Source organism: Falco rusticolus, chromosome 2 (genome assembly GCF_015220075.1).
Source record: "Falco rusticolus isolate bFalRus1 chromosome 2, bFalRus1.pri, whole genome shotgun sequence".
Lineage (NCBI taxonomy): Eukaryota > Metazoa > Chordata > Aves > Falconiformes > Falconidae > Falco > Falco rusticolus.
The window spans coordinates 14601841-14629701 of record NC_051188.1 but is presented as its reverse complement, the minus strand read 5'-3'; the positions used below and the strand labels follow the sequence as shown (position 1 = coordinate 14629701).

The 27861-nt window shown below is 36.8% G+C and overlaps 1 protein-coding gene across 1 annotated transcript in view; it reads right to left on the bottom strand.

The window, feature by feature from the left end:
- The window catches only part of ARHGAP42 (Rho GTPase activating protein 42), a 162154-nt gene that overhangs the window by 123708 nt on the left and 10585 nt on the right, over window positions 1-27861 (bottom strand). Inside the window, exon 2 of the mRNA XM_037377096.1 lies at window positions 4563-4658. Coding sequence (XP_037232993.1) covers window positions 4563-4658 — 96 coding nt within the window. The remainder of the gene's footprint in view (window positions 1-4562; window positions 4659-27861) is intronic.

Sequence of the window (27861 nt, the reverse complement as noted above, 5' to 3'; positions counted from 1 at the left end):
AGCTTTTGGCACTCTTACTCAACTTAGACAAGACAGCATTAAGAAAACTGCAGTGGACTCGAACGAGTACTATTAAAGCTTTTTTAATTATTATTTATTTATTTCTCTGTACATTTTAGTTGATTTTTCAAAGTTCAACTTGAAACTAACTGCCGTATACAACATAATTGCCTGGTATGAGTTAACAGTTCTGTAGATGGTCATTTGCTAGCAATTTTAATAACCCCATGAATGACTTTAAGTGTGAGTCAGCAAGATCACATGAGCCACAACTGCTAGGAGCAAGAGGAGAATTCAGTTCGCACAAGGAAAGGTGCCACATCTTAGAATTTCTGACCTATTCCTTGTGGGTCATTTAATAAAGATTTCATAGATGATCATAATCCTAGCACATTTCTAAATCAAGCATCTGATGCTACCTGAAACATCTGTCATAATATGATTCTCTTCAGAGGAAAAAAAAAAAAAATCCAAACCCAGCAGTAACTGAGTGAAATACACATGCCTTTCAATGGTTTTTGCTAAATAGCACACACTAATAAAAAGCAGATATTAAACTAAAATGCCAACATATCAGAATGTATTTATTTTTCTTGGCTTCCATTAATTCTGAAGAGCATGGTCTTACACTGCTAATATTAAATCTCACTGATCTATAACTAGCTGTAATACAAAACAGACAAGAACTTGTTAAAGAAACATGACACGATGCCATGGAGTTAAATAAAAATATTTATTATTTTCATCTGTATCAGCCACAATCCAGATAACAGAAACAGAAGAAAAGAGGATAAAACCAGGGAGATTCTTGGGGAAGAAATCAGGTGACACAAGCTGAATAGTACTAGAAAGGAGGAGCTGGGCAAACCTTATCCTTACAAAATTTATGCCTGCACAGGGTGTGCTGAGGAAAAAGACACTTGCTCATTAACATTATAGGTTTTTCACCTATCCCATCTGTGTAACATTCTGTTACCTGTAAGGTTTGAAACATGTAAAAATGATGCATCAGTTTTGCACAAAACTGTCACTGGGCATGGCAAATGACTGACCTTTACATTCATTCACTGCCAAATTTAAAGCATTTAATCTTTGTGCAAAATACTAATTACAAAGGGGGCTGAGAGTAACTGTGCACAGGATAGTATGTCTAAAAGAGTCAATGGCAAAATGTTGTCAAGTCTTGGCTATTTCAGACTGAGGAAGGTACAGTTGTTAGTAATATGGGGGAAGCAACACCCTTTCCTTAGAGAAAAGGTAAATTACATCAAACCTTCATCACTATACCTTTTTAGTATTAATGATTCATTGCCATTCATCATGTTATTTTTGCTTTAAAGATGCCACTTTCTGCATAACTTTTCAATTGCACAAAAATATTACAGCTTGGCTGAATCACAGGCAAATGGAGCTAATATCCATGTTCTACTATTAATGAGTATGGCCCTGTCAAATATCATGACCCTTGCGTTGCTGCAGATCACATGCTGCCACGTGCATTTCAAAACAGAGGAAGAGACAACACTGGCAAGTGTTGCTAGCTGTTTATTTTTCAAATGAGAAAAGCTAGTAAAGCTGAGGAGCACTGTTTCCCAACCCAAATTTCCTGGCAAATATCTGAAAATCTGAAAAAGCTTTTTATAGCATAAATCCTTTGATGTTCACAGTTAAAAAAAAAAAAAAAAAAAGTTGTAGCTGATTTAGAAGAATAAGACAGTCTGCTTATTCAAGAAAGTCAGGGGAATAGCTTACAACCCACACACAAAATGTCTGACTCTAAACTGGGCATGTTACATCTGAAAGTGACTACATAGATAAATCTGGGTAACTTGCAACTGCATGGAAAGAATACCTAAAATGCATGAAAAGACGCAGATTTTTATTTGTCAGAGAGCAACAATACTTCTATGGAAGAATTAAACGTTTTGAAGTAAGAAATCATAAAAATCAGAAATCAAAGATAGGAATTGAAAGAAAACAAAAAAAACTCAAATAAATCAATGGATTAAATAATAAATGGATTAAAATAAATATGAAGAACACCATCATAATTCTGTTTTTATTGACTGTTTCAAGGAGTTTAACTGAAACTACTTCTCATGAATTTTGTGTAATGGGCTTATTGGAATAGATGAGTTGTATAAACAGAGCACTTCGAACAACACAGGTTACAGGAAATGCAAATAAAACTGAAAGCTGTTACCACAGCTCAGGTTGGCAAAATAAAAATTAAAATTATGTTGCGCTTAGCTGCTGAAAGGAGGCCTTCAATTCTAGCATTGCCTCAAACAAAAATGTTCATGAAGCTAGCAACTCACTTCCAAACACTTATTACCGGTAAGAAGAAAAAAAAAAAGAAAAGAAGTCATTTAGACTTCATTTTTGAAAATAGTTGATTTTTTTTTAAAAACAGAAAAAACTAACATCATGACAGAAGAAGCCTTATTCAGAAGGTAAATTTTTAATGCTAAGATGCATTAGGGTGATCACCAACACTGATTAAAACAGAAATGTATTTTAAAATCTTCAGAATGTAGTCCCTGTGTTAAGCCCCTATGTATATACTGGTTTCATACAAACCTTATTAAGTTGGAGTATCGTTGCAGACTGAAGTGGCCTGCACAATTGTAGATATTCTTAAAAAAAAGGAGGTGAAAGCAGAAGGAGGCACTGAGAGCAGGATTCATCTATACAAAGCTGTCTTTGATGATAAGCAAACATCTAGCTTGTTGGGGCATGTTAAAGATATGGATAAATTCTAGGTCACTGCTTTAGGGAGATCAAAAATTGAGCCTTACCCTATAAAAGCACACAGTATCATTTAAGCTCTGTCAGACTTGAATTTGATTCCTGTCAGTTTACCTTTTCTTTGATGTACGTAACAATCCATCAGGCAATGGGTGCTTTAGAAGCTAGAAATCCCTTCTTTGAAGCTCTAACTGAAATAAATCAGCTGTCAAGCTTCATGAACTCTGTTTTTTTCCTAAATGGTTTTAAATGCCTGTTTAATGTCCAAACAATAAAATGTCTTTTCTTTGCTACATTTAGGTTCCAAATAAAATGAAATTTGTCTTTGTCTTCAGCCACCTCATTTTAAACACAAAACCTTACGTGTTTAAAAAAGTTATTGACCAAGTCTAAGGCATATAACTGAGATACTGTAGATTCAGTTTAAATGCATAAAATATGAACAAGCTAACTTAAAAAGCAAATAAATAATATGTAGAATGTCAAAGAAAACATACACACCATTCATTTTTTGTCTCTTTCCAATCTTGATACACCTGAAAAATGTATGCAGTTGTATACCTGAGTAGAAGCAGCTCAGTGGTTTCACTCCCCTACTTGTATATATCAGTAAAATTAAACCTCCCCTCCCACACCCCTGCCAAAGGTGAGTGGAAGACAGTGACCCAATACCAGCCATCTTTGATGACAGTCTCCTAACTATCACAGTATTGTAGGGTGAGGATGAGACAAACCTTGTCAGTGAAAGCAAGCAGCTCAGTCCTTTAGTTCAACGATTAGTAACTCAGTCAGAAAAAGAGAAATATTTAAGGGAGAAGAGACGTGAAAATATAGTGAGACACTTGGAAAAGCCTAAATCTGAGTTTTCTCTCTGCATTACACAGATTAAAAACAACAAAAAAACAACAACAAAAAACTAATAAGTCCTACATTCCTTCTTGTACTGCCAAATTATTTATTTTTAGCAGCCACTACGCTTTAACAACCGTTTTCCTTCCTCTGAGATGTTTGGGAAAGACATGGGGGCCATGTGGTATGTAAGACTCATGACACTGAATGTAGCCATTCCAAAAATGGATTATAATCCAAGTTTATCACCACGGGAGCTACAGCACTCCAGTTGCTGCGCTACTGCCCAAAAGCATCACTGCAACCACAGCAATGCCTTGTAGTAAGAGTGGCTGAATTTCTGAATCCTGGTAATGTTTCCAGGATGAGTCTGCTGAGGGAAAACTATTTTGATGATATTAAAGAAGCTTACATTCAAGACAAGCTGAGCTGTTCAGTTCTGTGAATGTAGAAGTTTTGGATGTGTGCAGAGGGAGAACATTAAGCAGCTAGTAAATTTTAGCGGCAAAAGTTCAGACAACTATATACTTTGGAATGCACAAGTTGTAAAGAACATATTCTTGGGTTTAGATCCTTAAATACTTCCTGTGTCTTACTAGGCACTGAAGTGTTTTTTGGAGACATATATTATTTCATAGGAAATTCATGTACCTTTTCATATCTCAGCAAAAATGGCTAAAAATTAAATACAGAAGCAGAATTCGGAAGATTCACAGTTTATTCAGTTGACAAAGTACTGCTGGATACTTTCCTCTACAATGAATCAAGCTATGTCATGAAGACATAGGTTTTTCACTTATACTTTTAGTCTTGCATGATTTCTATTTACTGAAATGTTTCTATTTTTGTTACATGCTCCTTTAAAAAAAACAACTGTGAATGCCCCACTATGTATGTGCCGTCATATTAAATATATAAGAAACAATATAAAATTTAACTGCAATCACAACACAGAATGTACTTACCAATATTAATTTCATCATCAGTTTCAGCATCTCCAATACACTCAAACTGGAAATCTTGTAAAGACTGTGAAAATTTTTGCACTGCCATGGATAAATCTAAAATTCAAGAAAGGAAAAAAAAATTAAAAACAAATCAGAATTACCCCATTACAACTTCATTGGAACAAGTTGGCTCCAGAAATGCATGAAACATTTTTTCTGTTTACGAAGTTTCCTTTCTAGTATCTTTTTTGGACAGTGACTTCCTTCAAAAAACCTCATCACCACTTCAAAATCAAAGCACCTGAGTTATCCCAGAAGCCTATGAAATAAACTGATGCCAGATTTCAAACATTAATAAAGATATTATGTCGACAACTGAAGAATTTATGTACTTCTTGAAAAATAAGAAATTAATATAATAAATGAATGTCTAGTGGTAAATTCCATATGTAATTAGACCACTGTTTAAAATACTGCAAGTTTAGTTTCCAGATTAAAGTAGAATTTATGACAGTTTCTTTCATAAACACTTTCAAAAGATTTACATTCTAAGTTTTCTAATACACTAAAACATTATACAGTGTTATGTAAAAGCTTTGTAAAAGAAATGGAATGGAAAAAATGGAACAAGCGCTTGCCAATCAACTACATCGTCCATGGATTATGAGCACCATTTTCACTGAACTACACAGAGTGGACCTTCAAACCAAAGAAATGTCAAAGCAATCCAAACTTCATAGCATAAAATTTCATTAGCATTGTACACACTCCAACAACTACAAAAACAAAAATGTAAATACAGAATATCAATGTAACCACGTAAATCTGTTCTTTTCTTTTTCAGGTATACTAATGACAAATGAAGAGATGAATGTGATAATGAATGAACTCGGTTGAGACTTAAAACCATTACCAGTCCAGATGAGCCCAGAAAACCAGCAATAAATCTCTATGTCCTAGAGGACATATGTAAAAGAAATGTAATGTAATTGCATTACATAATGTAAAAGAAAAAGGTATCTGTTTTGAAGCCAGGAAAATTAGCAATTAGATTTTCTAAATGTAATCAAAAGTCAATAGTAAGGATAAGTTATGAACATAAACAAATAAATTCTATCTCAAAAGCATCACGTTTCTGTCTGTCTCCATCCTTGGGAATGTTCAAAAGCCATCTGGACATGGAGCTGTGTAACTGGCCCTAGGTGGCCCTGCTTGAGCAGGGGGGTTGGACCCGATGACCTCCAGAGGTCCCTTCCTATCCCAGCCATTTTTTGATTCTGTGATGTCCTTAAGCCTCTGTTACTGTAAAGACATAAATGCTCATTTACTCAGTGCTGGACACAAAATCAGAAGGCTAACCTTTTTCCTGGCAGGAATACTGACTAGCATTTAAATACACAAATTGGCCTGATGTCCTAAATCAAGCCAGACACAAACAAAACAAAACAAAGTGTCAGTTAAATTTGAACAATTCCAACAGTAATAACCATTCCACTATCCCAAATGAAATAAGGTTTGAAAACCTTACAAACACTTCCAAGTAAGAATCCACACAGCAAGATGACTGATTTGGGGGGATTCTTTTTTAACTAAAGGTAACCACTATCAAGCAACAGAATCCCTGCCAAGATTTTGCCCTATCCTTGTATTTACTTAGTGCCTGTTGCTTTCATATTTCCACACCCAGCTATAGAGTACAGCAGTCAAACAAGCCAACTAGCAGTCTTTAGACAATGCAGACATGAACAACTTTTTTCTTGTATGAGTAAGGAATTCTATACCTGCCAGAACTGATCTGATAAATAACTAGGGTATAAGGAATTGGGTAAACGATTCTGTGTCTTTTTGATAAAAAGCACGGAAAACAGGAAAGAATGCTCCCCAGAATTATTGCATCCTTATTGAACATATCCTACTATGCTGTACGTAAAGATTATATTATTAAATGTATTAACAAATCAGATGCTAAACACAAAGTATTTCCTACTGTTTGTATAGATAAAACAAAATAGATCTTTATAAGCTGAGGCACTCTGGTTATGCAAATACAACATCTTTGATATCTAAGTGACTGATTGTTCTACAGCTGTTAGAAAGACTTAAACATGGATTTGTTCACAGCAGGATGCTACGAGTTCAAAGGGAAGAAACAGTTTTATTGTTGCCTCTTACAAGTTACGACATTGAGTTCTAAACCCTTCTATAAAATTGCTGCATGCTAATTGATGCCAAAAGAAATAATATGGCCTTAAGGTGATTGAATGAAAAAGATTCTATATTGCAAGTACACTGAAATGTAAAAATTAATTATCACTAATAGGAATGCATATTTCCTCTGGACAATCTAATAGCTGCCCTTGATGACCAGCATCTCTGTGAATGTGAAAGGAAACAAAGGAGCATGGACTCTTCCCTATCACTCTTCTACACATGCAGGGTCTCAGTGGAACAAATGTCAAGGGAAAGGAAAACCAATGATAAAAATATCGAAGGTGGAGTCTCCATTTTATATCCTGGATTAGTCACACACAGATGCTGACCTCTCTTTCATTGTGTCAGCAAATCAGACAGCGTTAATGCTTATATGTTTTGAACCTGAAGGAGGCATGTTCAACCTAACTCTGAAATAGTGGGTATGAAGAATGTAGTAAGAATGAGAGTGCTCATCAGATAACTTGATAAAATCATCCAGAATGATTCCATTTGGAAATTTTTGCCTCTATATGAGACCTATTCTAATAACTTGAAAGTACCAGAAGATACCATATTAAAGGTTAAAGCTGTTTAGTGTAGCAAGGCATAAAATGAGTTTCCAAGGTCAGATGCTTCCTGTGACACTAATTTGCAGGTTCTATACAAAGTTGATTTTAACTGAAAATATAAAAAAAATATTATTCTACAGAAAATTCTAGCTTACTTGGACAGCTTTGTACAGGCTGTAATAGGAGCTACACTGTAAGAACTCCAAGCTCAACTTTGCAGTTGAACCACCAACACTGGACCAAGCAGTGCAATTTCACATTTATCAATTTCTTTCTTAAGAGCATCATCACCTTACTTGATTACAAAATTTAACTAGTCACAGAAAGGACCAGTTTTGCTGTAAGCAGGCCTCCTTTAAGACATAAAAAGATTCAAAACTGAATTAAATCAGATTTAACAGCAACTGCCTCTTCAATCAAGAAAATGCAAATGATACCACTAGCACCCTGTCTTGTCTGGACAAAAAGAAAAAAAAGAAAAGAAAAAAAAAGAGCAGAAGATGGAGCAGAGACCTTGTCTAGCTTTACAAGATATCATTTACCGCTTTATACCCCAGAGTCTTAATGCCACTGAGAGCCCCCAATACATCCTGCTCCTTCCACATGTAGGAAATTAAATCACCACACCAAACCAATCACCGTTTTATCATCTGCAAGCTATGGAGCATTGCAAGAATCACTCTTACTCAGCTTCTAAAATGTACATTTGATAGTCATGTCCCTCTTCTCATGGAGTCCACATGAAGCAGGATATTTCACTTCACCCAGGAAAAAAATTCTCTTTCAAGCTGAGTCAACTGATCTTCTAAGTTACTATAAAAACCTTAGCTTTTATTGACAGTACAACTCTATCACCCAGGGAAGGAAGGCTGCCCAAAAGTCTCAATGATACCGTAAGTGTTGTTGCCCCTGCTCTTCTGCACACATTCAAAGAGCAATCTCTCTGGGTGCCAGTGAAAGACTGAAAACAGACCCTGTTATCCCTCAGCTGACCGAGGGGTGAATTTCTAACTGACAATCATGTTAACATTTATTTTCTGACAATACTCAACCTGCACCTTACCTTCTGTTCCCAGTTTTCCCCAAAACCAAAGGGGGATTCAGTTAAGTTTTACAGTAAGGCATACAGTCAAGAGCAGCCATCTACAGGCTACTTACAGTGTAGATGTAATTAGAAGACAGAGTGGCCTGTTTTAGTAAAGGTTGAAGCAAGTCAAGTGGCCAGCAATATAGTTTATTTGAAGCTCTGACAGAGGAAGTACTAAAAGAAGCATACTACATTGTGACCAGAAACAATGAAAGGATAATTGCTGCTTAACCATAAGACAGTAATAGAAGACCAGTATTAAATTTGGATACATATAACACCAACCATCAGTATCATAATGTTAATGAAAGGATAATAAAAGCCATCATCCATTCAGGAAAGACACAGAGGAATCAGAAAACATGTTACTCTATTGTACTTCTTCCTGAAGTTTTATAATTTTTATCTATCTGCTTAACATATATTTACCCAACAAAAATATGGAGAAAAACTCTGCGTTATCCCAGAAGTCAGGTTTATTTAATATTCACTTTGTTTCAAACTGCCAAAAGGGATTTAATTTGAACTGTAGTATATTACAATACTTAGGCTTCAGATAGGGCCTTACATGCTGGATACAGGATGGCAGGACTGAGGGCACCCTCAGCAAGTTTGCCGATGACACCAACTGTGTGGTGTAGTCAGCGTGCTGGAAGGAAGGAATGCCACCCAGAGGGACCTCGACAGGCTTGAGACGTGGGCCTGTGTGAACCTCATGAAGCTCCACAAGGCCAAGTGCAAGGTCCTGCACATGGGTCAGAGCAATCCCAGGCACCAATACAGGCTGGGTGGAGAACGGATTGAGAGCAGCCCTGAGGAGAAAGGCATGGTGGTGTTGGTGGACAAAAAGCTCAACGTGACTGGGCAATATGCACTTGCAGCCCAGGAAGCCAACTGTATCCTAAGCTGCATCAAAAGAAGCACGACCAACAGGTTGAGAAAGGTGATTGTCCCCCCTACTCTGCTCTCATGAGACCCCACCTGGAGTGCTGCATTCAGCTCTGGGATCCCCAACAAAAGAAGGACATGGACCTGTTGGAGTGAGTCCAGAGGAGGGCCACAAAGATGATCAGAGGCTGGAGCACCTCTCCTATGAAGCCAGGCTGAGAGAGTTGGGGTTGTTCAGCCTGGAGAAGAAAAGGCTCTGGGGAGACCTTACAGCAGCCTGCCAGTGCCTGACGGGGGCTTTTAAGACAGATGGGGATCGATTTTTTTGGTTGGGCCTGTAGCAACAGGACAAGGGGATAATGGCTTTAAACTGAAAGAGGGTAGATTTTCATTAGATATGAGGAAGGAATTCTTTACTGTGAGGGCGGTGAGGCACTGGCACAGGCTGCCCAGAGCAGCTGTGGCTGCCCCATCCCTGGCAGTGCTCAAGGCCAGGCTGGTTGGGCTTTGGGCAACCTGGTCTAGTGGGAGGTGTCCCTGCCCGTGGCAGGGGGGTGGAACTAGGTGATCTTTAAGGTCCCTCCCAACTCAAACCATTCTATAATTCTTTTCATATCCGTAATGAAACTATGATGTAGTCTCAACTACAATTGTTCTTCAACTTTCTTGTCCCAGATTTGCTAAACAGATTATAAGATAAATTCTTATATAGAGCCTTGAGGAGGAGGAGAGAACAATACATTGCAATAAAGTGATGAAATTATGGATGATATTATCAGAAGGAAAGAAGAGTGAGTATATTAGTTTTGGCACAAACCTCCACAACAAGGATACAGTTCTACAGATAAGGAAACTTAACTAGATTTCTACAAGTTGGTAAGCACAAAGAATTTTTTTGGTTGGGGTGGGAAAGTTATTTGGTTTTGCCAGTCTGATGGCTGGAAGAAAAGAAGCAAGCCCAAGCTTTTGACAGAAGTCAAACAAGGTCCAACAGCTTCACGCACTTGCAAAGGACCAATATCCCTACAGTCTGCAAGAAAACGTTCTCAGCAAATACATCAAAGCCAAAGTCTTTCCAGTTGCTTACTTACTAAGGTGACTTCATTAGCAAATAAGAGTTCCTATAACCAACACTGTTCTTGACTGATGTCAATCATCCTGGAAAAGCCTGGTATCATTCACTGAGTTAATAAAGAAAAACAGCAGTTGAAACCTAGTGAGAAGATTAAACATGCCTAAATGAACTCCTGAGTGCCAGCTGGAATGCAGTAAATGGGACTTCAAACAACAGGCACTCTGACTAAAATAGTAACAGTAACGTATCTGGTGATCTGACACAAAGCTAGTTATTACCGTATGGCTTCAAAGACAGGAGAAGCAAGGGGGCAATGGCTGAGCTGGCAGGATATTAGAGGCAATTCTTCAGTCAGTTGAATTTCAGGACAGTTGAAGACTGGAAAGGAGACCACGTACCGTCAACTTCAGTATTTCAAACCTTTAGACAGTTTGACTATATGCATTGTGGTGCCATGCTTGATGAGCTATCTCATTTGGTCATGCACTGACATACAGGTTTATTAAAATCCAAGCTACTCACAAAACCCAAGCATTAAAGAGCCATATGTGAATGAAACACAGCAGAAACTGAACAATATTGCCAGAGTACTTGATAAGATGGCTAAAATGCGGAGAACCTAGTTAATCTAGTTAATTGACATTTATTCCTCAGTACCTGAAAATGAGTCACTGTTGTGTTTTTTGGTTTTGTTTTAATTGCTTTACAAATAAATTTATTTTCTTGATTTATTTCATAAGCAACTCTCATCCTATAAATAATTTTTCTGGCTAAGTTATCTAAACAGTTGAAAAAGTAGATGTTTAACCGAGATATTATTTTGAAGGAAGCAAGGAAACATTAAAAATTCATACACGTGAATAAAGGGCTTTCAGAATTACAAATATAGATCTGTAAAACACTAGTTAACAGAAAAATACTTGTGACAGACACGTCTCCTTAAATACTTCATGACATGCTTCTTTACCGTGAAGATAAACCAGGAGCTGCCTTGGTTTTGTTATTTTATATGAGAACGAGCTTCACAGAGGCAAGCTTTATCAACAGCCAGGAATAAGCTGGAGGAACAAGAACACCCCACTGAGAAGCACTGAACTTCAACAGCTTCTGTGTTTGCTACAGTCAATTTGATTGTAACTAGAACATGTCACAGTGGGACATCTTTTTCCACATCATAGACTGTAAACACAGCAGCTGGCAGTACAATTATATTTAGGCAGAATGAACGATTAAGCAGTTAAAAGCAGTGAGCATACAAGATTGCATATATCACTACTATATTTCAAATTTCTTCCCACCTTAAAGGCTTTCTCATTGAAAATCCCAGCTTCATAGTTGTTGGTCTTAATTAAGTAAACAGCACCAAAACGCATTTTCTTCACAATTTTTGCCTTTTTCCACTCTGTCACTCACTACTGCTTTAAAGTGAAAAATACGTGTAAATCATTGGCTGTAGGTAACTATCATATACAGAAAATCTTCCACTTTCACAATGTGTATGATGGCAGGTCAGCACAAACAAGTGGACCTGTAAAGGACTTACAGATTAGCCCACAGCAGCAATGCTTAGCATGGGGGTGCTGGCACATACCTCAGTACTGCAATTAATCCCCTCAACTGGACATGAAAACAACTCTGAATTTTGCTGCCAGAACAGGTAACCCCAGCTTAATAAAACACCACCATGACACATGCCCTCATCACCTATAGTTAGAAAGCAATGTAAAAATGTATGTTAACATGCATTTTAAACACACACAAAAATCTGCATAGTCAGCTGATATAGCTTCTGCCATCTTCAGTTTCAAGTGGCTTTCAATACTAGTCTTCCCTACCACACATCGTTCATAGCCTATACCACCATTGCATGGAATACTGTCCATGGCACTTGTATTTTTAGAAGTCTATTTGATGAAATTATTTACATACACACACACACACTTGTTATTCTTTATTTCTCAGCTGCATTATTTTCTGGATCAAATTAACTTCTGATTGTCATATTTAAAAAAGAAGACAAAAAGAGGAAGAAAAAAAGATCTTTTTAGGAGTGATCACATTTTTTCCAAATTTCTGCAGAATAACTTAATTTTGCAAAACACAGGGCAAGCTGGCACAAAGGCTATCTGCAGGGGCAGATGGAGCTAATGCTGGCCACTTGCCATAATGGCTTCCAAAGAAGCCACAAGAAAAGACCATAAAGAAATACAGAATCCAGTGTCCAGTGCCAAAGATTTTGCAACACAAGGGCCGTTGCTCTGTATTGACACAGTCTTTCATTGTTGCTATCAATGAACTCTTTATCCTTTTTATTTGCTAGCTTCATTGGTGTGTATTCTTTGCCAACTTGCTATTCATGGAACAATAATAAGCAACTAAAATAAACAACCCCCTACCCCAACAATCCCACATTACTTTTCCACCTTAGGCTCAATGTTTTGCTCTTACTTTCAGAAAGCTCATTTCTTTCTCATGATCTCCAAGGAAAGGACATCAGCAGAGTATGTCAACATATAGCCCATGGTTGCTGCATTCCTCTGGGGTTAAATAAGGCACTACAGCAGTCTGAAATTTTTCAGTGTCATTTTCTTACTCAGGAATATTTCCATGAGAAAAGTGTGCAATTTATTTTCTCATTCTAGTAAGCACTGAGAAATCCCCTTGATCAAATACAACAAAATCCCCACTTTCTTAACACTATGATGCAAGAGCTATTGAAAACTCTGTATCTTCTACAAACTTCATAGCTATTAATACCAACATTTTTATACATGAGAAACTTATGCAGTATTTTGTAGATTCTCAGTTTTTCTCTATGGACAAGCACTAAAACCAATACATTCTTGAAGAAGACACCCCAAGCACAGAGCAGTGATATTTAATGAGAGGGGAATTTTTTAGGCCAAATTTGCATGCTTGCTTGAAAAAAATCATACCAAAACTTCCCAGAAACATAACTGTTGAACCAAATAATGTTATGCAGTCAAAAGACAATTCTGGTAATATCCCATCCCTCTTTTCACTATTTCTGTCCTTACCCCAAACTCACTTCATCTATCAATGTGTAAATCTAACTTTATTCACATAATTAGAAGAACAGAAAGCAGTTAATTTTAGTTTAATATACAAAAACTGTAAAGTCTATAAAATGACCAAGTCATTTTGATTTTGCCTAGTTACAAACACATGAAAGAACAAAAATACAACTAAAAATGTATGCCCTATAACCGTCAATGTGGAGGACACCGCACAGTGTGTACTGCACATCTGCTTCTCTAAAATTAGGGTACATATATAACTTCATAGCTCTTTGCCATATTAAGTGGTGTCATTTTATTTTGTTTTGATACTCCCACATTCTTGCATTTTCTCATTACACCATTGCTAAAAAATCCTTTCTTTCTCAATATTTTAGCTTATAAGACTGTTCAACAATACTGCTGCATTTGATAAGAAAACAGACTATGCATGGAATTACTAGGGTTTAAACCTTCCAATTGTCAAATCATATTCACAGAATTAACGCAACAATAAAACCTTATAAGTGACTGATCACAAGGTTAAAAGCAGAACAGAAAATTTTCCTTTGTTACCAATTGCAGGTTTTTGAATATTTTCCACAAATATGGCAAAAAGTTTCAGAAAGCATTTGGTTTCATTTTAGTTTTGAAATTATAAAGATTGGCTGTAGGGTATAACTTAGTACTATTTTTAACACATTACATTTTTCTAAGTTACATTCAACCACAACATCTCTATAGAATGCCAGTTTTGCAGATATGCTTCTTTTCATTCAATAAAGCTTTTTGGCAAACATCCACAGTTAGGATTCCAGTATTTCCAATACTGGAATATTCCAATATTTTTTCCCTGTTAGAGAAGAATAAATCTTTAAGAACAAGCACATTTCCATTTTTTTCCATTCTCGAATAATTGAAAATCAGTACTCACTCATCTGTACTCTTCCAGTATTTTCCCTGTGTCCCTTTATAAAACTATTCCATAGTTCTGTATCAGGAAGATACAGCTCTTTAACTTTTTAACCACTCCATAAAGCACATGATATATACCTGAGAAGAAGCTAAGATTATATCTGATATAACACACAGTAAATAATCACTCCCTCCTACTTATTTATAGATTTGACATTCAGGTTGCTTACTTCAGTTGATGGCTGTATACCATTCTTTTCCTATACCTTTCAGTACATTTTGCTACACTTTCCAAAGAGATGCAATTTGCTGGTCTCCAAGTTACTGTACACACCAGAAGAGTCTGGGTCATGGTGGCAAGATGTTACACCTGAGCCACATGATGATCCTTTTGTTCTGTAGTCTTCATCATACACTGATTCTCACACAACAAAAGGGTATTAACATTAATACTGGTGAGAGCCTTGTGCAACATCTCAAGTTGGTGTAACTTAAGGCTGCTCTAAAATCTCAGATGGAAGTGTATAACCTCTTTCAGATGTCTGTACTACTGATGTAGACAGCACACCAAGGTGTCCAATTCAAGGACACACAGCCATGTGGAACTGTTTGGTGAACATCAAACACTGCATAGATGATGACATTCCTCCCTTTTTCAAATACAATTAATTTCAGGTTTGTTTCAACAATCATTTGAATGACAAACACTTATTGAAGCAGCCTTAGTGTACGATTATATAGAAATCCTAAAGAACTGGAAAAAGAATGTTAACAGTTTTGTTGTTCTTGTCAGTTTTTTGTATCTTCTTCTATATCATTTTACTTTAACTTCTGCATAGTGTTCTACCACTCTGTTAACCACCCTAGGTTCCTTAACTTTCTTCCCTGCAAATTTGCTTTGACCCTCAACATACTTTCTCTTGCTCCTTCTGGGGATTTTAAATGCTTTTTCATGATCTTCCACATTCTTCCCCCTCCCCATGGATGTTTATTTCCCAGAACAGTGTCAGCCTTTTCCAGAGAGCTGGGTCCAGCCCAGTCTTCTCCCTCCCAGTTTCTTTCATTGAAACATGCTTTATCAGGCTTGCTGCATCATTCCTTGCTCCTCCTTGCATATCCCAGAGATGGCGAGCAGTGAGCAGGCAGAGAAGCACCACAAAAAAAGGACAGAGAAACTAAGAGCAGATGTTGCCAGAGGTTGAAAAAGCAGAGTGACTTCCTGTCTGGCAGCCAAGGAGTTGTCAGAAAAAACACGGGAATTCCCAGATTTCTAGTGTAATGTAAGGTATTGGTGCATCAGTGGGTCTTTTAGTAGCAGTTTAAAATACAGTTTTCTCTATTTCTTCTTAACCTTACAATACATTCAGGGAAATTTTAAAGGTGCATATTCCTATTTACAGACAGTGAAACAAAAAGCAATATATGATAATATTATTTCACAATATAATTAATGCCTAAGTTGCAACGCATTTGTAAGGAGCCACAGTTCTGACTATTTGGGCAAGATCAGTTCTGCCAGTTCTGCGCTGCCTATGTGTACGTGTATAATGAGATGCAATTTCCCACTAGCACCCCTATCCAAATACATATCCAGGGGAAAAAAATTAAAAAATAGAGTTGGTTCTGGCATGAACAGGGAGCTACTAAGAAACTGCTTCCAGGAAAACCAAGAAGAAATCACTACAGCAACTATCATGCAGATCTTTAGCTGTAAAGATTCCTGCAATATATCTTCAAATGCTTTTATGTGCCACGATTTTTACATTAAGTAGATTCCCCTGTTCCGCAAAGAGGGCTGCACAAAAGAGGACTGGTCATATTGGCCTGTGTTGGATGGCGGGGGAGGGATGAAAGGAATGAAAGCAGTTATCAAGGCATTTGTAAGTAGTGAGCTCTTGGAACAACATTAGAGTTGAGGGTCATGGGAAACAGAAGCTTTGCTCACCCTTCTTCCTGGCAGTTTTCTGCACTTGGGCAACAAAGTAAAATGTTTTGTAAGAACAGAAGGAGGAGGAGAGAGGAAAAGAATTAAAATGTGTATATTTAGCTCATTAAAAAAAAAAATACTACCACTTTGCTTTAAAGGAAATGAAACACTTTCTATATGAAATTCTTTCAGGCTTTTAGAGCTTAGGAATACAACACTTGATTAGATTCCTTTGATCAGACAACTAATATCACACTCACATGAACTTCACTATTGCACGTTAACAGGGTTGTGTGGGTTGGGTTTTTTTCCTAATACAGACACACACAAACAGATGTATGTAACATTTGTTTAGACAATTAGATATACACTTCCAGACATGGAGGAAAGAACTGAGATCTCAAACCAAGCAGGATTTTTTCCAGTGAAGTTAAATGGCACTAAGTGTCTTTACCAAATTTGGCTTAAAGGAGTTTCTTGCACTCAGTCCACCACAGAGATGGTTCACTATATAGCTACTTCTCACTGCTTAGGGAGAATGGATACCATACACATCAGTTTCATATAGCAAACTAGCTTAATATGCTAGTTAAACCCTCTCCTACCTTTAAAATATGAAAGGAATTCAGAAAATGCAAAGATAAGAGCCATGAAAGCACTTAGAAGTCTTAAAGATACATTTCTGAGGGTTTAAATTAAATCACTTGCAGTATTCTAAACTCAAAAATCTGTTACCAAATTACCTACATTTTAATAATGAGTGGGAAAAACAGCCACAAAATACTCTTCATTAAATAACGAAATGCACAACTACCAATCTGTTTCACCAGGTGAGCTCCTGTTTGTACAGCTTGGGAATCAAGTGTTCAAGTGTTCCCAAGGAGTTCGGAGATAACTCCAATTTGCATGTGATCATTTCCTTAATGGTCATGAAAGTTTTTGTATCTTACATACTTTCCAGTTTTACTACATTCAGCGAGACAGGGAAAGAAATAAACCCTGTAAAAAGCAGTAATCATATGAAGTTTCTATATATAAAACTATTTCAAAGAACTGGCTGTTTGTACTTTACATGAAAGAGAGAAATATCCCTCAAGTTCATTTCTCTGGACTCTTTTACTTAATTAACTTCTCAGACAAAAATAAGGAACTTTAATGATGTTTTGCTGAAGTCTGCCTAGCTTTTCTTAAGTCAAGTAACTTGTAAGAAGGACCAACTAGGCTTCTACATATTTTATCTACTGGTGGTTTTTTCAACTTTTAATTCTCTGGAATTTTGTTCTACTTTCCTGTCACAAAAAGATTTACGAACATACGACAACATTCTCTTGTTATCTTCCTGGCAGAGTGATATCCTTTAATTAATAATCTTACCATCCATTAGTACTAGTAGTGTTTATATTACAGCATGTGTAATGAGTTCTGAACTAACTATTATCACTCATGAACAAGACCTTGTCATTAAAACAGATAAATAATAACTAGCTTGTTTTATTACTCAACTCAGGCCTGGTCAAGAAACAAATAAAATACTAGTAATTATTTGAAACTGGGGAAAAGGAACAGAAATATCATTAATGCCACTCTACGAGTCCATGAGAGACCTACATTTAAACATTATGTACTGATTTTGTCTTACTACTTGACATCATCCCAAAACACTTGAGAAAGATACGGGAAAATGAGGTACGCATAGTAAGAAAGGTAAGAAAGTTAAACTAAACTGGTGAGAACATCTTGTTTAAAGGAACACGCTCACAGTCGTCAGCCTGAAAAAAAGACAACTGGGGAGCCATAAGAGTTCTACAATATTACAAGCATTACAGAAACTATGGCTATCTTTTCCGAAGTGAAAACAAAAAGCCATCTAACACAGCAAGAAGCAAGCTCAACACAAATACAGGCAATGCTTTTTCTTAAAACATGTAATTAAATCATGAAGCTCCCTGCCACCGGATGCTGTGGATATTAAAAATTTATGTGGGTTCAAGAAAGGACTAGACAAGTTCACAGAAGAAAAATCCACTGAGAGCTATTAAAGACATAACCCCTTGCTCAGGAAATCTTCAAGCCCCAAACCGCCAGAGGCAGCGGAAGCATCACTACATTCTGCCTGTTCTTATTCCTACCCTGGGCAGTCAGTGCTGCATGTGAGAGAAAAACAACTCACAGCAGAGCAGTCGCTTGTATCTAGAAACAGGATGTAACGCCAGATAAGCCTCAGGTCTGACCCAGCACAGTTGTTCTTATGCTCTTTGTAGGAAGATTTGGACACATATGTTTTGCAATAACTTGAATGTCTCAAGACACCGTTAGCTGATCACCACCATCTGCTAGCAGAAGGTTATCACTCTTATGGATGAGCCAATACGTCATCAAGGGTAAGCACTCTTCAGCCACCTACCTAGGGTCACCTATTTTGGGAACAGACAACAACAAAGGAGGAGGAACTGACTTAACACTGCAAAATTAAAGATCATGAAGATGTTCTGTCTTGTTGGCTGAACCATGGCAGACATCCTCCAGGGGATGAGTGATGATGGGTAGATGGAAGCTATATCATTAACTGCTCCAGAGCCAGAGGAAGTAGACCACTATGCCTTTAGTCACGCTACAAGGTTGTAATCCTTCTAGCAAGGCCTTGTTTAGTGATTTCTGCTATGAGGTACACAAAGTATAACTTTTAACAGCAAAAATAACTGCATTAATCAATAAATAGCTGACAAAAGTTGATTTAGGCTACCATTTGGGCTTCAATAAGGACTGATTATACAGCTTTACTCCTTTCATACTCTGTGCTTGCACACACATATTATCTTAACACTCTTCCTTCATATCTTTTCCTGACTTACTTCTTAGCATGAAGGCAGTCACTATGTGGACAACTATTCAATACTTGTTTTTTCCTCAGAGTTCAGTACTGCTTTCTCCTTTCTGCCTCCCACTATTGCATACTGCATACCATCCAAGTCCTGTAATGAACACAGAATTATCTCAGCCTTCATGGAAGCCAAGTCCAGGAAGGCAGTAAAAGAAGGGTATTTCTATGTCATATGCAGCATCATTACCCTATCTGACAGACAGAGAAGCTGAAAGCAAGACTGCCTAAGGCCACACACCAAACTGGTGATTAGGCAGACCCTTGTGGTTCCCTGCTTCATGCCCATTATTCCAGATGCCATTCCTTCAAACCAGGAGATGCTAACCAGAGCTGGAAAGAATGCAGCTCCTCACACTTCCCTGTCCCTACAAAAGCAGCAAGTTTTTCTTCCAACAGGGCATAATTTAAAAAAAAAAAAATAAAGTTGTAGATTAAAAGGAAAGAAGAAACCCCTAATTTCATTAAAAATAAAACAAAAAAAAAAAGCAACACAACCTTGTTTTAATCCATTTAAAGCAGCCCCTGCAGAATGCCCAGTTACTCCAGCTGCACTAGTTAGTGCTCTGTATCTGTTTCAAGTCAGTCTCCCAGAAAATGAGGAACACTCCACACACGAACAGGCTTACTTAAAACTCACTTGCTAAACTATAGTTCAAGCATCTTTCAAAAAACACACAAAAGAAGACTGAAACAAAACCAGGACAAAACAATTAATGTTTGCACAATTAAACTCTGATGTTTCTTAATCAGAACAGTTTACATATGAATAATTTTATTATAGGGGTTTTGCATATAACATGTTTCCATTAGTTTACAGGTGCTGCAAAATTTTATTTTTCTTTTGCAAAATCATGTTAATTTCCACTAACTACGATTAATTCACACTAAGATTTCAATCTAACCTCATCATAGCTCAGTCTCAAGAATCAATATTCAGAGGAATATTGAAGAGACAGAAAATAGAGAGCTGCTTTGCTTGTACACAAGTTCTAGGGGAAACCTGGACAGGTCTCCTCCAAGAGAAATGGGAAAAACTCCTTCTTGAAAAATACAAACCCACACTGGAATAGCTGATAACTATGCTCTTGGAAAACATCCATCTTGTTTCCACACACAGTCAGTAAATCGTCAATAATTCACTGGGAGGATGAAGAAAAAACCAGAAATGCTCTGAGCCTGAACCAGTTACTTGTTATTAAGGTATTCATAAAACAAAATTTGGTGTTTAACCCTAGGCCTGTATTTTTAACCAAAGACTGACTGCAGAGTGCCCCTAACATCACCATAACATCATTCTCCCTTCAGCGTAACATAAGTTGCACTTGGAACACAAGCTCTGCATAGCTCAGTTTGTTGGCTGGATGAATTGCCATTCCAGCTCATCTTCCTTTCCTTTTTCTCAATGAAAAGCAGCTTAAAGAAGTTGTAGATTTCATTTCAAAAGTCCAACAGCACTTAACATATTGGCTTCTCTATCCTCCATTTAACACAAGTGGGAACATTTCCATGAAGTTATAACTTTTCACAAAAATATGGGAAATCTTAGCAGGATTAAAACTAAACAAGTTCTGTAACTGGATGCAATTCTGAAATCATCAATTCTTTTAAAAACAGAACCAGAATTCTCTGTAAGGGAATTCAAGGAAGTTCAGAAAGAACTGTAAGGGGAAAAAAAAAAAAAATCAGCTAGGCAACATTTGATATTCACAATGAGAAATATGAACCAAACAATCAGAGCACAAACATAGTAGTTTGGATTTTGGACACAATGCCTTCTGAGTACAATATTTTTTCTTTTCATGAGCATGTAAAACGCTTAACTTCAATGCATGGCCTTTTCAGAGCTCAATGTGTATTGACTGTAATGCTGTTTCATCTCCAGTTGAACATGTAAGTAAATATGAATCAATGAACAGCCTATGATCTTTGAATTACTCAAGAGACGGCATGAGCAGCCAAGTAAAACACCTTCTTCCCAAAACATTCATGTTAGCTTCCTTGAAATTAGCAAACAAAGCACATTAAAATATCAGCTGTGGGAGAAGAAAAACACAGCAATAGATAGGTGAGGTTCTTTTAATGTATTTATTTTTAATTATTTTATTTAAAATTACAAGATCCAATAAGTAGATGTTTTTACAGATATCTTTGGTTCTAACATGCAGGGCAATACATGGTTTCACCAAAGGAGTCAATTCTGTTTTGTTAATTGTTTCTGAATTAAGGATGCCCCAATCTACACATTGTCAAGACAGTCCATAGTGACTCCTTCTGACTGTTGCAATAGCTCACCTAATAAGGACTGTGATTCTCTGGCTCTCTAAATATACAGTGGATTATAACGCCTTTTATCAAGCCAATTATTCACAAAGACAGGCTTGCTAAATCCTTTTACAAGCATCTTTCAATACAAAACAATACTCCTAGGATTCACTTTGGACAGAAAAAAACCTAGAACACTGGTATGATTGGAGCTACCTCAGTGCAAGCTGGTCATGCTCATTACTTAGTAGCAAAGAGCTAATAAGCTTTAACTTCGCTATCATACCCTCAAGCTAAATATATAAATTAATCTTGTGTGTTCTGCTGTCAATTTTCATAATGGCTGGAAGAGAAAATAAAAAAGATCACTGTGGGATATTAATGATAAACTGGGTAAAGACTGTGCTCTAAACTAGTGTGGGAAGCAGTAATCATAAATAATATGGATGAGAGAACTAACACAAAGTTTGACATAAATAGCCTTATTGAGCATTCTTTTCCTACTGGCTTGGAGGCCACCGAGATACATACACCATACACAGTTACTAAGAAAAAGCACCAACTAAGTCCAACAAAAACTAGGACTTACAGTGCCGGTTTCTCAGTAATGACACTCAGGTTCTCAGGTTGCAGCTCCCCACACCCCCTCACCCTCCTTCTTTCTTCCTCCTGTTTCGAACACAAAAAATGAAATCTTCCTTCAAAGAAAAAATCCAGCAATGATCCTCAAAAGTTCTGCCTTAGCAATAAAATTTAGTAAAGTTTTCAGCTTAACAAGTCTTCTTGAACTGAATTCTCCAGTGGCTAAGAGATGATGCAGCTGCTAACCTTACTAGCTGGTATACACAGCTTCCCAAACTATACCTAACAAACTTATTTTAAAATTCATGGGTTTGTACTACTGAATGAAAAAAATAGAACACTTTTCTGAGTGTGAATAATAGTCAGATTCTCTTTTTCACCATCCCCCCACAGATAAACAAAGTAGAAGGGCTTGAGAGAATTTTGGCTTCTTAAGACTTGCAAGTTGAAGCTCTGATAACTCTCAAGTGTATGCCTAAAAGATTACTGCAAGAAAAATTAAACAAGAAGGCAGCAACAAGTACTTCACTCAGCTGCAGCTTCTTATAACAGAATCAAACTTTAGTAGATTTTCTGTATTATCACTTTTGACATTTCTCTTTCCTGCCAAGTAATTTCTTTCTGGATCTCAAAGGAGCCTTACTATTTATCAGAGCCATCAAAAAATCTGGAGATCAAATTGGAAAAAGGATGTTAACACTGAGTAACATATTTTGCTGCTGATATAGATGTTTATAATCAGCTTTTATTTTTTCCTTTCTTGAAAAGCAGAAGGATGTCACAACCTTAAATGTCAGGGAGGTAAGTAGGGGAAAATTAAGTTTAGGAAGCACACAGTAATGCACACAGGAAAAAAAAAATAACTACATTCACATACTGATGGGATTTACATTAGCTTTAATATTCTGGAAAGATCTTGGAATCACTTTAGACCATTCTCTTACAATGTCAACTCAATGATCAGCAACAGTCAAAATTACTAAGGTTTAGTATGGAAAAAAAAGCACGAAGCAGAAAATATCATTATTTCATGCGTTCACTCACGCCTTCAATATTTCATGAAGTTTCTTGCAATGCATCTCAGGAAGGGCACAGCTACCATAAGGAAAACACAAAGAAGGTTGACAAAGGACAATCAGAGGGACAGATTTGATTGTTTAAAAGCAGAAACTAACTAGACGAGAATTTTTCGGAGTAGCTGGGGAACAAAACCTGCAAGGAAGAAGAGAGAAAAGAAAGGTCTTTAAAAATAAAATCCAAACCACATGAACTCCAGGAGAGGCCATGCATATAGGTAACAGTTACTATTTCTCATAGAACGAAAATCGCCATCATTAGATAAAATAACCAAGCTGCAGGCATACAACAAAGGACGAACTTTTGACCCTGCAGCGCATATTGACACTGTGGAACTCCCCACTGGCTATCACAGACTGCTGTGAAGCCTAACAGGAAACCTGGATTCAAACCCAGGTTAGATGAAACCACTTCTGAAAAGAGGTTATTTGAGGACGCTTGGGGGAACTAGCAGAATGCTACCGCAATTTAGAGGTTCTCCGGGTCTGACATATTTTAGAAACTAAGTACTTTTGCACGGGTCACCGACTGGTCAGTTTTATTCTGGAGGTCTGAAGGCAACGTGACCGCAACCGGTTGTGTTGAAACTGAAGAGATGCTGAAACATCTCTAAAGTAAAGCAGCCTCACAAAATCTGAACCCGTGTTTCAGTAATTATAGGACTTAATTACTGCATTAATTTGTTCCATAGGGAAACAAACAGGTTTTACAGAAGTGGAAAAGCTCTTATGTTCTATCATGTCAAGGTTTTTTGTTCGTTTCTTTAAGAAAACACCAACTTTTCATATACTTGACATCCTTTTAGAAGCAGAAACCAGCTTTTGGAGAGACCAAATGCCACATAGTAGCTCTTGGATCTCTCAAATAGTAAAACGACGATAAATCCCTCCTTCTAAATTTGTCTCAGAGAGGCACAAATACAATGAATAAGGAGTTCATGGGGTATCAGACTTCATATTTAAAGAGCCAGCACACTTAATGAAGTTTAACAAAACAGCATGACAAAATTTTTACTAGACAGTATGACATATTCTACTGAACAGATAAATATTATCTGAATAATCTTTTTAGCTTCAGAAAAAAATACTCAACTCCTTCTATGCTATTTTGTTACAAAGTACTAATCATCTGTTTTAAGATTCCTCCTTCTACATAAAAAAATGCCTTTTTTAAAGTAGACAAATCAAATCCAAACAACTTTATAAAAGTATTTAACACACTTACAGATCATAATTTTGTTAATGTCAATAATTTTAAATTAAATTTAAAAAAATTAAATATATATATAAAATATATACAAAATATATAGAAATTAAGATGGAAGTGAAATTCCCCTTAATACATAATTGCTGCTTAAATTACTCAACACATGCATATATACAGTAAAAGACAGGGCATACAAAATTACTATCTATACAGACAAAGATAGGCAGAAGTTAAAGATAAATCCCCCAAAACCACAGGCTTTGTTTTACTGTGGGACAACTGAGACAAGAAGAAAGCAAGAACTGGGCATTCAACTGGTCTAATTTTTTATCTGCCAAGAATTCGATATGCAGAAGCTCCAATTCCCACTGGCACAGAAGCTCAGAGTCCCTGTCCCTATTCACTGCACTCAGCCCCTCCTGCATATCCCACAAAGGGAAAGAAATTAAAAAAAAAAAACAAAACAACAAAAAAACCCCAAAGATTTCAATCAATATGTTTGAAAACTAAAAAAAAATAATAAATAGGCAAACCCCCCCAAAAAAATCAATCCACTAAAACATCACCCCCCAAGCCACTAGTGTTCACTAACAAAGAGTAATACTGCTGTCCTGTATTTCATTCCATTTGTACAAATATATTCTTGTTTAAGTGCCATTTTAATTTACAAATGGACAAGAGAAGTGTTTGTCAAAATATCATGAAATATCTTTGGGTACATTAAATGTTCAAAAAAAACCAGTGCAAGACTGGTACTTAACCCAGCAACACAGTAGCCAGTACTTCATAATGACTCCTCAAGACAAGTGACAAAAGCAGGCATGAAAATGTGTTTTTATTGTAAAATAAAGTCTTAAGCTGTATTAAAAACTGTAGCTTCTCACAGAAGACAAATCAAAGAGGCTCTGGAGTGCCAGTGATAACAGGAATTGTAACAGTTAGCGTAATGCATATTTTACTATCAAATTATTTGGAAACTGTCAGAAAGCTGGTGGAAAAGAAGATGTGATCTGCAACATTACTTTTGTAAATCTAAGATAATCACTACTCCTAGGGAGATTTGGGATATACTCCATTAAGACACAAGAGCAGAAGAACTGAATCAACAAAACAAAGAATCACGTCATTTCTGTGCTGTGGCAACGTAAATAAAATAAGAATAATCATATTTTTAACTTGCTGTATTTCAACTTCATAGAGAAGGCACTAAACAGAACAGTTACCAATACTGTGCAACACAAAAATCAGAAGCTCTTCAGTTTGTATGTAATCAAAGGAAGCAAGTGGATCCTGTGAATCTGTGGGCTACTTAGACCAGAGACCAATTTGCTTCTTGGAGTACACAGGAAAAAGAATGGGGAAATTGTGCCTGTTAGAAAACGTGTATTTTTTCACTTTCCAATGAAACCTGAATAAAGAAATGCTAAACCAATGACTTAAACAAGGCGTCAACGTTTTCATCTTCCATTCTGCAATCTTGGGATAAACAAAACGTGGTAAGACTTTGCTAAGTATCATCTCAGTTCCCTTCCCCACAGGCAAATGAGTTGTGGCATACTGGCTAGGGTGCAGATGATGGCATCTTCAATGAGCTAAGCAAAAAAAGTTACAGCTGAAGTGCAACTCAAAAAACCTGCCTGAATGTATCAGGAAGTCTCTCGGCATACAAAGATTTGGCTATATAAACAGGAAATGCACTGCTGTGCCTACACCCTGCTTCATAAAATGAAATATTTTGGATTTCTCATGTGACCTTAGGCTCCCAAACAGCATGAAGATGCAGCGGCTCTAAGCTCACACAGCAAAAAGCCAACCATACCAATTGTATTTGTGAGAAAACGTCATTAAGTATATTGCCAAGCCTTACATTTATGCCTACAAGAATTTGCTTGGAGACACACTTCTGTGGTTTTAAATCAGTGTATCTGTCTATTTCCCGATTAAACCAGTCTTGGTAGTAGATGAAAAAACAATGTATAAACAAGAACTGTGAGAATTTTAAGATGTTTGAAGTACTTCAGACAATCTGTATCTCAAGAGGCTAACAAAGCTAAGCTTGTAACCCCACTTCCCTAACATTAAGGAACTTTCAGAAATGTTAACTTTGCTATCTTTACATACATAGCATAGCAAGCTGAACTGAACATATTTATTCAGTGTCCATATATATGGAAATAAAGGTAGTATTACCATCTTCAACTGTTTGGTTTTGTTTCAATGCATATTTGCACATGCATGTATAAACACTAAAATATGCCATGCAGTCTAGTATCCAAAACTAAGAAGGGAAAAGAAAAGAAGAAGAAAAAAGCACACACTTAAAAAAAAAAAAAAGCCAAAAAACCCACCAAAACCACCCTCACAAGACGGTTGTTACAGCATAACACCTCCATTTCAAATCACAATGATGACACAAAGTAAGGAGAGTACCAGAAGGAACTATCTGACCATTTTAAAACGTGACAAACATTAAACTATAAAACATCTTAAGGATGTATTCTTTCTAGATTTCAAAGTTCCACACAGACATGTACATTCAAGTAATGTAAACTTGAAGACTTGAAAGCAGACTGAAAATATTTCTTTCTAAGACAACAAGGAACCAATACTATCAACAAGATCAGCTACCATTCAACAGGAGTTTCAGGACTTCAAATCCAACAGGTCTAAGTGAACGGGGCTGTACCAGGCCATGGGGGGAGGGAGTTGAAAAAAAAATAAGCCAACAGTTTAAGAGTTTCCAACAATAAAAAGTCCATCACAGTCTTCAGGAAATATCTTACTAACTTTTACAGCTGGATGTTTCTAATCAATTTGTATAGCTTCTACCAACACTTGGATCTTCATATGCCTTCATCTGTTAGATAGAGAAACATTCCATCAAGATTCTTTTCTGTGATATAAATAAATGTTTAACCTTCTCTTCAGATTAAGCAATTGCAAAAAACATATACTTTATGGTGCTTGTGGTTTCTAAGGAGCTTGAGCATTTTCATATGCTTTTCATATATTCAAAGATCTTCTCTCACTTTTCACAATTTTCCAGCATTCTCCTGAAAACAAGCAGCAGAACCAGACTCAACACCCATAAACACAATAAATATAGGCAATATCCATAAACCCCTTCCACTTATACTTACAGATATCATACGTTTCTGGCGTCTGTCAGCCTGCAAGCCCACAGAAAGATAGAATCATTCAGGCTGGAAAAGACCTTTAAGATCATAGAGTCCAACCATTAACCTAGCACTGTTAAGTCCACCACGAAACCACATCCCTAAGTGCATGTTCAGCTTATTAAATGTACTCATCTTCCTCCTCCGCTAACCAACACTGACTATGAAAAGTAGTTAACTGGCCTGTAGGCAGGCCACATTTGCTACTTCTTGATTTGTTGAAAAGGTCCCCAAACAGACTATACATGGGCAACAAAGAGTGACATTTGCTGTGATTCTAACAATTTTCAACTTTCGGAAAAGAAAAGCAAGTTTTCCAACACAGAAGTCTCACCATACTTTTTAAAAACAAAAAGCAGCAGCAAGCAAATTCTCTCTAAAAACTAAAGCAAAGCACTGGCAGTCATCAAGGAGAAACAATGTTGAGAAAAGTGCATTCACTTTCTTGCTACTTCAGTGGTA